General features: G+C 41.7%; 1 protein-coding gene across 3 annotated transcripts in view; it reads right to left on the reverse strand.

The window, feature by feature from the left end:
• Positions 1-495: 495 nt before the first annotated feature.
• Positions 496-13,632, reverse strand: part of FARS2 (phenylalanyl-tRNA synthetase 2, mitochondrial) — a 247,651-nt gene continuing 234,514 nt past the window's right edge. For 2 of the 3 annotated variants that reach the window (XM_075493895.1, XM_075493893.1), the window contains one exon: positions 496-987. In XM_075493895.1, coding sequence (XP_075350010.1) covers positions 849-987 — 139 coding nt within the window. In that variant the 3' untranslated portion in view covers positions 496-848. The remainder of the gene's footprint in view (positions 988-13,632) is intronic. The other variant, XM_075493892.1, reaches the window with a different exon arrangement.

The raw sequence follows: 13,632 nt of genomic DNA on the forward strand, positions 1-13,632 counted from the left end.
AGGAAGCTGCTTTTCAGGGCATTGTAGGGAAGAGTTTCTCTTTTCTGTCATCCTGCCCCATGTGATATCAATCCTTTGATGGTGACAGGGGAACAGACTTATCTTGCACTGGTGCCTATGTGAGGAGAACTGAGACAGGGGAGCTCCTCACCTGGGGAAGGTGGCACAGCTCGGAGCACCTCACTAAGCAGTTCTGCCCAGCTCTGTGGGGGCAAGGGGATTCAACAGGAAAGACTCACCAATGACCCAGCATTTGAAGACAGCCAAGCCTGGCCCCAGAGCCACACTGGCTCCTTCTCTGTAGCAGATGAAAGCAATATCCATGGGCTCTGAAGGTAAGAGAGCCAAACTTCGCAAGATGTACTTGGAAGATTTCCTGAAGCAAAACCTGGCATTTCTTATTTAAAAAAGAGGGAGGGATGGGTTTTTCTACCCTGAGCTAATCTGTGTCTCTGATTTGCTTCACTCGTTACACGGACAGAAGATCCTGTCAACACAGAAATAATGCCAAGTATTTACAGTTTAATGGAACCCAGGGACCAATTAACAACACAGAAAACCACCAGGCAGCGTATTTCTTATTGTAACAGGAGGGAAATCTTACATTACTGCTGTTCCCCCATTTCTTAAAATAAAGCGCCAGCGCTTTGTCAATGATTTCTCAGTAGTAATGTTTATTATCTGGTAGTTTTACCATTGCCCATTTATCAATTGTTTTCCATGTCCTAGGTTCAGTCACAAACCCCCTCTCTTTACTTGTACCCTCAACCCCAAAAAGAAAAAAAAAAAAGAGAAAGAAAAAAAAAAAAGGAAAAAGCAACTGTCATTAGGGCTTCGGACCAGCGATGCTAGAACCTGCCCTCAACCCCAAGTTCTCGAACTGCTGATTCTTCAATAGCTTGATGGATGCGATGCACCTCGTCTTGCGTTAAGGTCCTCTCTGGGTGGCGGTACACGATACGGTAGCAATGGCTGACCTTCTTTGTCCTACAGAATGTAAACCAAAAGAGGACTCATAAATACATGTGCCTACAAATGCAAATACACGAGGCCAAACACTTACCCTCTGGATAATTTTTTATTTGCGGTCTAATTTTGTTCCTGTTGCTTGAAAATCACCTTAATGCTAAAATACACAGTTCGGAGAGGTGGGACTCAGCTGAATTTTAATTTTGGCAGAGGACTTTGCTGAAGTTCGCCTTATACCTCAACTTGTATTACGGTGTGGTAGCTTCTTACCAGAGCAAACAAGCCCAGGAAGAGATCTATGCTAACACCACTGAACTGCTGCTGACACTATAGCTCTCTCATTTTGGTGCTAATGGGGCTACCTCGAGGGAGCACCGCGCACACATACCCCCCTCAGACCAGTGGGGCTGGCGGTGATGGGCATAAGGAAAATACTGCGCAACCTCTGCGCGCTGGAGAGCAATGTTGCTAGCTAATGCGGGGCGTCTCACAAGCCTCGCCATCCAGGCTCCAGCCTGGGGTAGGAGACTTAACACACAGCTGCAAAACAGAGTAAAACATTTATTTTTCAATTCAGGTGACTACTTTGCCTTCGCTGGAAATTAGAAACAAGGGCAAAATGCATCTGAAGTCTCCATTTGTGGGAGAAGGACAGAGACACAGGATGAGGGTGGCCGTCAAAGCGGAGCACCAAACAGCAGCGCCCGGGCACTGGCCGTGCTGCAGCCGAGGTGCAGGAGCAGCCCAGCAAACTCTGGAAGAAACGGGGTGAGACATGGCACCAGGCACACATGGCAAAATTTCTTACACCTTGATGTGGAAAGGAAAAGGCAAAAGAGAACAGGGAAAAGGAATAGAGAAGAGCGAATGATGTGGAAAAAAAATATTTAAGAGTTGCTGAGTTAGGCAAAGACAAGTTAATGCAAAACCAGGAGCAAAACACTAAGTTGAATAAGAGAGCAAAAAATCTTCTTGCTCTCCATCAAAAACAGGCTGGAGGAGTACATAGCTCTTGCAAGGGCATCTCTACAATGGCAGTGCTTGTATTACTGAATTTAAATGGCAGTTATGCCATCCTTTTTATTTTTAGTTTCAAATGGAGCCTACACAGCTTCTTCTTTCAAAGGTAAACACTCACTTCAGTGAAAGAAAGAAAATCTGAGGGGAAGAATAACGGGAAACCAGAGATCAAGTACTAGACAGAAGGATCTCCCAGACTGGCAGAACTCTGCATTTAATGGCACACAGAGGCATTCAGCAAGCTTCGGGTCATCTCTCTCCTGAAAATTGTTTCATGTTAGAAACCACGTTTATTATGACTATTTGATTAAAACTAAGGTTATATGTGCTCATACACAAAGATAACTCTCAAGATACTCATTTCAACCTCAAACCCTACTAGAAAAAGGCACAGGTGTTTTTTATCTCAGAATAGTTATTTGATACCAGCTGTGTCCCACCCAACACGGATGGGAAGCTTGTCCTGCTCCCACTGGCAGTTTACAACAAAAAGGTTATTTCAAATTAAAGCATTCCTCCTTTTTTGTGTGCTCTGAAGATAAAGCAAGTTAAACCTGACTAGCATAGGAAAGGGCAAACTGCATTTCATAAAGTGTTAAGCTGACTGCAGCTAACTGCTAAAAACCAGCCAAGAGCTTTCCCTGGGTGCAGGTTAAACGCTGTAGAAAAGTGATCTTCGAGAAAAGAGGGGAAGGTGTAACTGCGGAGAAGGTGTTGCTCTGCTCTGCTCCACCTCTGCAGAGCAGTCAAGAGGACAGACCTGGGAGAAGCAAGTAAATGGAATAACAAGGGTTCGGCCAGATGCTACGCTGCAAGAGAGAAATTTGAATAAGAGAGAGGGATAATGAATTGGGACTCAACAGAAACAATTTTCAAAACCAGGCTGGCAAATACCATTACAGCTGGTAGTATTTCAGCTTTTAACGGTGCTACAGCAACCCACCTGATCAAAACCATTTGCAAATTGCTTTGGCTGAAAATCTATTTAGAAGATGTACAGTCACAGGCTTGATCCTGAAGTCTTGTATATCCTGGGAATATATCTCATGATGGAAAACTCATTACCACAGTTTAATGTGACGTAAACACAAGTTTGCTTAACGTATTTAAGCTGTGGTAGGGGTAGCCACAGAACTGTTTCTTCACTGGTCATGGTTAACTGAAGGTAACGATTTCTCTTGACCCATGTGTTTATGTCTCCTCCTCCCTCCATCCTAGTGAGCAGTTCATTCACGAGGCAAATTAAATAGGTCAGAATAGGATGCAATAGTTTCTTGTGAGTGTTGTGGAAAACCAGCATCTTAGGAAGCATTTAAATTAGGAAAGGGTAGAGGTCTTGCAGAGCAGCACTGGATTAGAGTTCTGTTAGCTGCAGCTGAAGTTAAGCATTGGTGCAGAAGAAATAAACCAGGGATTGCATTAAATGTAATTAATCTAATTTTAATTATAGTAAAAAAATGATGTAACTACTAATACACATGGCTGGCTACACAGAATTCACATGGTTGGTATGTTACATTTTTCTCCCACCTTTTAGCTAGGTTTATTTGAATCTTTGTTACTAATTAGAAAGGAGGAGTAAAATGGTTCAATGCTATTTCAATAAAAGACACACTGCAAGTTTCAAAACCTTAAGCATTGTTTTCAGAGTAGTATTAGCTAACTTTTCAAGGGAGATGGGGAAGAGTACTTCTTGGCTCTTAGCCCCCCACCCCCAAATAACATATTAAGACAATGTGATTAATCACTGCCATCAGCTGCAACTGGAAACAATTATTGTCAGCAAATAATATGTTTGCTGATTCCTTTTCTTGCTTTCCTTTTGTTCTGCAGAGTCACAGAGTGTTTGCCTACCTTAAAGATGGCTCTGCTAATGCATAATGAACTCTCTGCTGCATGTCACGCTGCAGCCTGATGATACAGAAGCAGTAGCTCTCTATCCTGAGCAACAGAAAATTTGAGGCCAAAACCTAGAACAGCAGCCTCACCAGGTTAAAAAAAAAAAAAAAAAAAAAATTAGAAGCGTAACAGTGAGCGCATTGGGCTTTATTTACCTAAACTGCACCGCCAGACAAGTCCATGCGGTTCGCAGTCATGCGGACTCCTCTCCCATTAGGCTTCAGCTGATCTTAGTGTCACAAGTCTCCTCTGCACCAGCCTGCGGCTTTCAGGTAATGAAACACAGTGAATACAGTGAAGCACTGCTCAAAGGGAAAAGGAAGACAGGGATTTATTCTGACACCATAGGAGGAGACAAGAATATGGTCCGTGAACAAACACTGGAGTGAAACAATGCCTAATGTTCTTTCATACGTTTTTTGGAGGAAACAGCTTTGCCTCGTGATTTTCAGGAATTGGCACGCAGCCGCCTCCGCGTGCTAGGGAGCTGCTCGCTGCCAGGTCAAATTCACTGCGTGGGGCCAACCTGAAGGTCAGTGTACATGTTTTGATATTTCAGCCTGATATCTGAGCACAGCAAGAAATTAAGGGGCCTCAGTCTACCACTAGTCTAATAAAACAAACGTGAAACCAACCTGACACCGGGACCAGGGCTAGAATGAAAGGGTATGTTAGGCAATAAAAATTAATACCTGTGTGTTAGCTTTCCCTGCATGGAAGTCCACCAAAGGAGGTTTTAAATACAACTTGGCTAGAAAGCTGATCCCAGAAGCTACCTGTTGGCACCTGTTTGGTAGCAAAACACCTAAACGTGCTGGGGAACCTGTCTCAGTGGTTAGATAACACTAAGACACTGGGTCATTTGGTAACCAAAATGTTGCCTGAAGAATAAATGCCTGGTATTGGCATTTGTCTCATCCACTTGCAATACCATAACAAGAATGAAAATTTCTCCATCCTGTACTTGAAGATAAAAGGGGCAGCAGTAAGTAGGGGAAAAACCTCACTTTTTAACTGTGTTCTACTTTCCATCTGTCTTAAATAAAGCACGGAAGCACAGAGACTTCTGTAGGGAGGTTACCCCTGCTCTTACGTGGTGAGGACAACACAGAACAAGACATTTTTCTAGAAAGCTGGATTTACTTTGAGGAACAGAAAAGCAGAGATGACAATATCCCACAGCATCAAGGAGCAAAAACAGAGTACCATCTCTTTTGTACTCTGAGCAGTGCACTAAGCAGTACCACTCACCACCATATGTATGTTGCACCTTTTCCTACAGAATATTATTTAAAATGAAAGATCTACACACATGGTAATGCAAGTATTTGATATTATTTTCTCTCTGTTAAGTGAGTTGTGTTAATGAGGTTCTTTGAGGGTCTCCCAATTCCTGCCATAGCAGTTTGTATCCTATATACCCCCAAAAGATTCATCATGTAATTACCTTACATAAACCTTCACACAGTACTCAATGACCACTACATGCTTCACAGGGATCACGTCATGCTCTGAGCATGCATGGAACGACCTCAGGGAAGAGAAAGGCTTGTTTTGTTTGCAACAATGTCCTGAATGGGATGATGATGGGAAGAAAAGAAAATACTGTCTCATGTTACTAGCATCACAGTTGCCAAAGCCACGCGGAGAGCACAGCTTTGGTTTCGCTTTGTGGCTCCAACAGTTCCAGAATGGTTCATGTTGTAAGTAGAAATGGGGAGGACTATTAAACTGCAAGAAGAAGAGAGAAGAAAGAAGAAAGAAGAAGAAAAAGAAGATGATGTAATTACCTTTTCCTTTTTGTTTCATGCTTTCAAACCACATCCACCACTATGATAGTAGGCACAACTGCTAAATGTCATACTATAAATTTTAAATTGAGAAATAGCACTCTTTGCTAGGAACCACATCATGGAAAATGGCAAAAGGCTTGTGCTATATACCTTACTGTCAATGGCAAATAATTCAATTACCATGGTGATATGCACATAGAATATAGCAGTAATTCTCTGAACAAAGGCCTTTCCCAAAGATGCATTCTCATCAGTCCTTTCAAATGCTAATACTCCATTGCTCTGGAAGAGCATATTGTATACAACAGCATATTTTTAAAAAGTGGCATGTTTTTGTTTAAGGTGATTTTGATGCTAGTGAAAGGCACTAGATCACCTCCAGAAGAAAGAATTGTTTTAAACCCGCAGAAAGCAGGGAATAGCCATTTCTGTTGCACATCTTTTCCAGCTGACACCTGGCAGAAGGATGGTTCAGCTTCAAAGATAGTTCAGGTCAACATAACCATGTTGAGACTGTCAACATTATTTGACCGCTGTGGATTTTTTTGGTGGTCGCTTTAAAAGAGATGCATGCTCACTGACAGACGGTTGGACCAAAATATTGTTCTTCTATTTCACAAAATTGAGACAGTAATGGACTATTTTCCTTTTCTAATTGGACTTGGTGAATTCTGTATCTTAATACCAAACCCTGAACCTGCTTGGCCTTTTCATTCTTTCTTTCTTTAATATTAATTCCATTTTAAGCTCTTCTCTTAATGTAGGAAAAAATCTGTTAATAGCCAGCTTATTGAGAGAGATAAAGAGCACCGTATGGGAAGCAGTGGCAAAGGACATAAATAACACCTGCTAGTTAAGATAATGAAAGGTAGATGAAAAAAGAAAGCACTCAGAAACTTTTCAGCTTCTCAGTCACTGAGACACTGTTAAATAGCCATAAACAGGATCTAAGCCCTTGTCAAGTATCTGAAAACATTGGACTGGTTAGAAAGTTTTGATCATGATTTTCCTTTTCTACCTAAATCTATCACCTAACTTCTTACGGGCAGGAAGAGATATAAACAGACATATACTGAAAAAAATAATTCATAAGCATCACCTGAAAGAGAAAGTCTCCTGGCTGTTAGATGTACTCACTAAATGTTTAGTGAAACAATCCAAGCAATTACTTGTGCTTTGGTCCAGCACTTTGGCCCCTTTTCTCTTTTCACCAGACCACCTTGGTTTGATACATGCCAGCAAAAGAAGAACTAACGTGAGCGGCGCAGGGCTCTTTTCTGCCGGCTCCCAAGCAGAGGGAACTCTTGTAAACAGACCGAGTTACACAAGAAACTGAGAGAGTATTTCCCTTGTGCACTGTTACAGTTGTCTCAGTAACCAGCCAACAATACAGTCAACCCATCTCAGATCCAAGCACTTCCCATTAAAAAGCTCTTAAGCCTCACAGCATCAAAAGTAATGGAATCCATTACATGCAGGCAACGATGAAATAGCACTAGGGTGAAGAATAAGGAGAAAAATATCATTCTCCATTATAGCAAAAGAAAATCCAAAGTCCCCACAGGATCATAAGCTAACTGTGACACAGACTTTTGCTGCCACGGAAGGCCAGAAAAAAACTGCAAAGCCTTGGGGTTTGGGATTGTGGTTTGTTGTTTTCGTTTTTAATACAATGACTCACTGATTCCTTGAAGAAAGCAATGATCAATGGTTGTAAAGCAGGTATGAAACCAGTTCTCAAGGGGATGGATTCCAGCATCAGTGACGACTGCTTGTCCTCCAATCTCCCTCTCTTTGGGAAAATCATCTATCAAGCACAGGCGACAGAACTCCCATCATATCTGACCTATGCCAATACTGAGGAATCCATTCCACATAGATTTAAACTCGGATGTGACTGAGAGTTGTCCCTCTTGTAAGACAAACTTTGTGCTCTCAGTTCATACTGGGCCACCTCAGTTTTTAGGGGCTCACCACTCCATCTAGTGAGTCAGATCAAAATCCTGCTCTAAATCCAGGAAGATTCAAGAGTAGGCTAGCGGCTGAATATCTTCAAGACTTGCCTTGCTGTCAGCATAGTAACCCTGGAGCACTCATCATACCAGACAGATGCAACGTTATGCACTTTTAATGGAATGAGTCTCTCAACTTACCAAGGCTGAGCCTTTCAGGAATAAAAGAAAGCCGTGCAGTGGACATGCACACAGAACATGTGCAAGCCTGTGAGGCTCAGAATAGGGTATGAAAACCTACTTTTTCTTCAGGGTTATCACTATGACAGATACAAGGACTGCACAGGTGGTATCAAGACAGGAAAAAGTGAACTTTCCGATACAAACGCACACATACAAAATCCAGTGAAATAACTTCTACCCATTGCAGTGGCAAACAAGAGAAGGTTGTTTGGTAAAACACTTGAGATCCTTCATTTTATATACTAAACACAGAAAAATAATTGGATGCTGAAAGTAAGAGAGAAAAAGCGTTAGTCTCGGCGTCAGGCAGGACAGAATACCTGTTCTGTGTACAGCACAGGGTTTTATTTTGCTTCACTTTCCCTACGTTTGACTGAAAAGGTTCCGTGTCAAATGCTTTTCAAAGTCTAATTGTGTTTTCACCAAAACAAAATGCAAGGGGTAATACTTTTTGTTATTTGTTGTTTAAAAATTGACCACTAGAGGCTTAAACATTCTCCAACCCAGCAAACAAAAGAACAAAATAACTTGATTTGGATATTGTGTCTCATGGGAACTGCCATCTAAGCTACTTGACTTTCACTTTCCCTGTTCAGAATCCATGGCAGGACTACATTTCCCATGATAGGCCAAGGCAAAAAATTCCTATGATGGATCACCTCCTCTCTCTGGAAAAGAAACTTGGCTGACATAGCTGATGAGGAATCAGAGCATACTGAGGAGAACAGAAGCATCCGATACCTGGAAGCCCTGGCAGCGCTGGCAGCTGAAGTGTTTTGGCTGCTAGCCAGAAAATTCTTACAGAAAAATTTACATTTTCAGTGAGTAAAACCACAACAAATCAACATATTTTCTGTCATTGCTGGCTTTCCCACTTTTTCCACATTTCTCTTGACCTCCTAAATCCCTAGTAATTTAATGGTAGAATGAGGCCGCTCCAGCAGCAACAGGCTCTGTGGGTCTGGCAGAACTTCATGACTTAGATACCTCATTCACAACCCCTCGTGCCCTTCCAGGGCAACTGGCTAGTACTGGAGCGGGTGTTTGCAAAGAGTAACTGGAAGACACACTGTGTTTGCAGAGTTGTTGTGCTTCTTGTGCGAAGACATTATATTCATCTCCCTCTGAGCCACAGCATACAAGTAAGAGGATGGAAGAGGCTCTGGTCCTACTTCTGTCAAACAGCAATATTAATGATTCCATCGCTGGTCATTAGCCACAACAGGATCGCTCAAAAGTTTCCAACCATTGGCAACTGAAATGCCATCTGGAAGCACATAAGAGTGACAACCTATCTCAATAATCTGAACAAATCCAACACGAGAGGTGAATTCGGACTCTTTCAAATGCTATCTAAAATATTTATAGTAAAAATGTTAAGTGTGATACCTTTTCAGTTCTTCTGAGTGAAAGATCAAAGAAGAGAAGTATAAATATTTAGCAGTTTTTTCCCCCAACTAGATGTTAATACTAAAGTCTACAAAAAGTATTACTAAAAATAACATTGCTGTCAAATTAAAACATATTTCATAATCGAGTAAAAAGGGAATATATATGAGAATTTAAAACAATCCATTCTCCTAAGAAATGAAGATGGATGGGAGTGACAGCTGGTTCAGATGTATCTCCACTGAGTACTAGCAGAAATCAGGGTCTACAAACTTAGATGGCAGACAAGTGCATGGGAAGGACTGAATGCTGTTTCAGGTACTTGTATAGATTTCATCACTGAGATTTGTGGTTTTGTCCTCACCATGCACAGGAGCTAGGTGTTTAAGTTCCCTTTACACTTGCAGAGAGTTGAGGTAAAGAGGAACATGGCTCTGGACTCCGATCAAGAAGTTTTTCCAAGGTCACACAGCAAATCGATGAGAGAGGGGGGACTTGGATAAATGCAGGCACAGACCCTTTGAGTTACCCTTCTTTCAAGTTACTCTTCCCACACACACACTTTCAGTCACCTTTCTTTTCTGCAAATTGTACAGCAGCCCTGAACAAAACAGGCTACGGCAGGAAAAAGCAACTCATCCCATATGCAATGGACAGGGCAGGGAAAAGTGCAGAACCAACATCAGGTAAACAAATGTGCTGTTTGTTAAGTGACAAACTAATCCCAAATCAGGAGAAAACAGGATGGGGAGAAGAAGAAGGGAGCAGGAAGAGATGAGTTAACCTGGGACCAGAAGACAGGAGGGACTTAAAAATTGAAAGCAGAGGTTAAAAGAAATCACTTGCCATTTTTTGTGTAAAAGCAACACATTAAAAGTGCCTGCCCCCCTGGGCAGCCTTCAGCACTAGAAGGCAACTTAAAAACATTTGTACCCCTGTGTGCGCAAATATAGGGGTTTCTCAACAGGGCTGCTTACAGTATCCATTGAACCTGGTGAAAATTCTGCAGCCACTTGCACAATTAAGTGGTTTACTATCTCCTTCCAGTCCATATGTTTTTTTCCTCTCAGAATTGTCAGGTTTTATGAGCCTTAATCTGGCTAACTGCATTTGTTTTGGAGATACAGAAATTCCCCACTTTCCCTCCCCGAGGGTAGTGTGGTTCCACACAGACAATCACAAGAAACCCGTCCTCACTGCTTTTCTGACAGTTGCTGCCTTGGGAAGACAACTCAGAAAAAGTCCTCAAAGTAAGGATAACTACTGGCCAGCAGATTAAACTACTGTTAAAACACAGGAAAACTGTCTGGCTGTTAAACAGTTCTCTTGCTGGGTCCCATTTGCACAGGTAATACATTTGGACCACGATGACAGACAAAGAGCCCGTGTCTTGTAGGTGAGGCTTGACTGCTTATTTTGAATATAATGATGGGAAAACTGTCACAGCACCATTGAAACTAGCCAAATGATGACAACATATACCAACCAGGTGCACTGGCCAGAACTTTTACAGCCGTCATAATGAGCATTACTTCAGAAAACTCTAACTGCCATGTTTGGCATGGTGCCCTCTTAATAATACGGCTACTCTTTATGAAAAGACAAATGAAACAAAAAACGTGAATGTGATAGGATGTATGGATAGTGAACACCTCCTACGGTAAGATGATACGAGCATCACGCAATAAAACACCATGTGTTTTATTGACTAAAGGTCAAGGCACAAAATGCGATGCACCGTTCTGTAAGTACAATGAAATTATTGGTCTGCCACTCATGAAAGGAAAGAAAGCCATTGAGACATTACACTAGGAAGATCAAAATACTATTTTTGCTAAGACTTTACTAAAAAAGGCCAACTGATCCTCTCACTAGCAGGAATTAATACCAGGAAAGAACGGATAAGATTTCAGTCCAGAATGCGGAATACACAGGGAGCACTAGAGTAAATCAAATGTTCTCAAATTGTCCAAGAGATGAACTTTGCCCTAAGATACTTTATGAATGAGCAGAAGAAATCTCAGAGCTGTTATAAGTTGTCTTTGAGAGTTCATGGAGGACACGTAAGGTACCAAATGTTTGGAAAAGGTCAAACAGGGTGCTTATTTTTGAAAATGGAAAAAAAGCTAGGAAGCCATAGGAGCTATAGACCATTTGCTCTTACTTTAAATTCCCAGAAAGGCTCTGGTGCAGATTACCAAACCACTTGGAAGCACACAATGGAAATAAAAAAGAGAAAATAGAAAACATGGATATATCGAGCAAATCTAGTCAAAACAACCTAATTTCTCTCTATACAGGGGTAACCGGCTAATAAACCAATAATCAATAAATGAAACAATAAATTGCAGGAAGTAGCAAACACCATGGGCGGCAGGTGCGCGTGTAGGGGTGTGTATGTGCGTATGGCATATATCTTCGCAGTCAGCTAAACCAGATAAGAAAAAATGGTCAAAGATCAATATGCCACAAAACATGGATCCATTGGCAGTTGCAAGCAGTTTCAGACAAAGTTGAAAAATCTTAGGAAAAAATTTTAAAAGTTATAACAAAAAGTGAATAAAAAGAATAAAAATACTAAATCCAGTTCATGAAATTAGGTAGTACAAAATCTGCCTTACTAAACATTTCACCTTGGAGGGAGTTGCGTGAAGGTAAATGAGAAAACTGGTGATCAATACGATTACTACTAAAAGGCGATATTTCAAATGGCTGGAGCAGCTGCCAATAATTTGTCATTTCTGGAAGCAGTTATCCACAGTTCATAGCCAAATCTGAAGGATCGTTCTTGTAGGGTTCTTCATCCTGGCTCCTGGATGATGGAATATTTTCATTAATGGAATAGGTGATGCAGCAGAAGTGTTTGTTAACTGGCAGATTACATTAAGCTGGGTAAGAGTAAGTATAACTGAGGACAAGATTAGAATAATCTTGACAAACTGGAAAAGCTGAAGGATACAATTCAACCAGGACAAGTGTAAGCTTCTGTATTTAGCCAAGAACAACTAGCTGCGTCCACCGAGGATGAGGAACAACTGGGCATAGAGCAGTGCTGCACAAAACGTCTAAGGACCACACAGAATCATGAGCTGAAGGCGAACCTGTGACGCTGTGCTGCTTTAAGCTAAGCAAGCACCACTCTGGGACAAGCTGCTGGAATGCAGCCGGAGTGACATCCTTCTGCCCTACTCAACACTGCTACTGGCTCAGCTGAAGGACCCTCTCCACACCTCAAGAAAGATGTGAGGCAACTGGAGGCAGATCACTGGGGAGCAATGAGAACAGGCAGATGTCTAGATAATACAAATTATAAGGAAAGACTGAGAGAACACAGGTTGCTCGGCCTAAAGAAGAGAGAGCATGAAAACACCCTTCAAATATATAAAATGCTGCTGCACAGAGTTAGGTAATAATCTGTTCATCAACATTCACAAGAGGCAGGAGACGAAAGTAATGAGCTCATATTGCAGAAATGTTCAGCTGGAAAATTTGCTTGGAAAGGCAGTGGGGTCCCCATCGCTGGAAATCTTTAAGGACTGGTTATACAAGTGTCTGTCAGGAATGCTATAAGTAGAGCTGATCCTGTTTTGGAGTAGGAGGATGAACTAGGTGGCAGTACTCTTCAACTCTTTAGCATAAAATAATGTAACGGTCTTTAAAATGCAGAAAGTTACTTGAGTCGCAAAGATAGCTCCTTGTAGCTCCAACTGAATACACACTGTGTATTTGTTTATCCCATCGCATTAAAAGGAGATGGGGAAAAAAGCCCAGTTCAGGAAGCCAAGGAGGTAGGAAATACAAACCATTGCTGCTATACCTGGCAGAAGAGCTCTGTGGTACCAACACCAGATTCCCAGGAAATAAAGCAAACAGGGAAAAACTTTTGAAGGGAAACAGTACAGACCAACAGACTGAGAGGGAAAGGAATCCTCTGAAAATGACTCTCCTTAGGCCAGCAACCCTTTCATTAGCCTTACAGGCCAATGTTGAAATACAGCAGACAGGAAAGCAGAGTGCTGCTGAGTTATCTTTCACTGCCTAAAGCCAATGAAAAACCAAACAAAAACCCCAGAAAAGTCCACTCTGTAAGACAGCATCCCAAAGGGAGAATGTCACTCAGCTGCTTGTCCCCTTTGCTTCAGGGCTGAGAGATGCCTTAGGAAAGCTCTAAGGAACAGCCACAGAAGATGCTGCATATCCTTGATAGGCTGAACTGCATCTTTCTCTTTTATGCTTTTCTGAGTTTATATCAAGAGGTTAACCCTTTGCTTTCAGCTGTCCAAGTTCACATTCAACCCCAGGCAATCTTAAAATAAGGATGAAGTCTTTCTTCTAACAAAACAATACTGCAAACAAGCCTGTTGGAA

Source organism: Mycteria americana, chromosome 2 (genome assembly GCF_035582795.1).
Source record: "Mycteria americana isolate JAX WOST 10 ecotype Jacksonville Zoo and Gardens chromosome 2, USCA_MyAme_1.0, whole genome shotgun sequence".
In the NCBI taxonomy this organism is placed as follows: Eukaryota; Metazoa; Chordata; class Aves; order Ciconiiformes; family Ciconiidae; genus Mycteria; species Mycteria americana.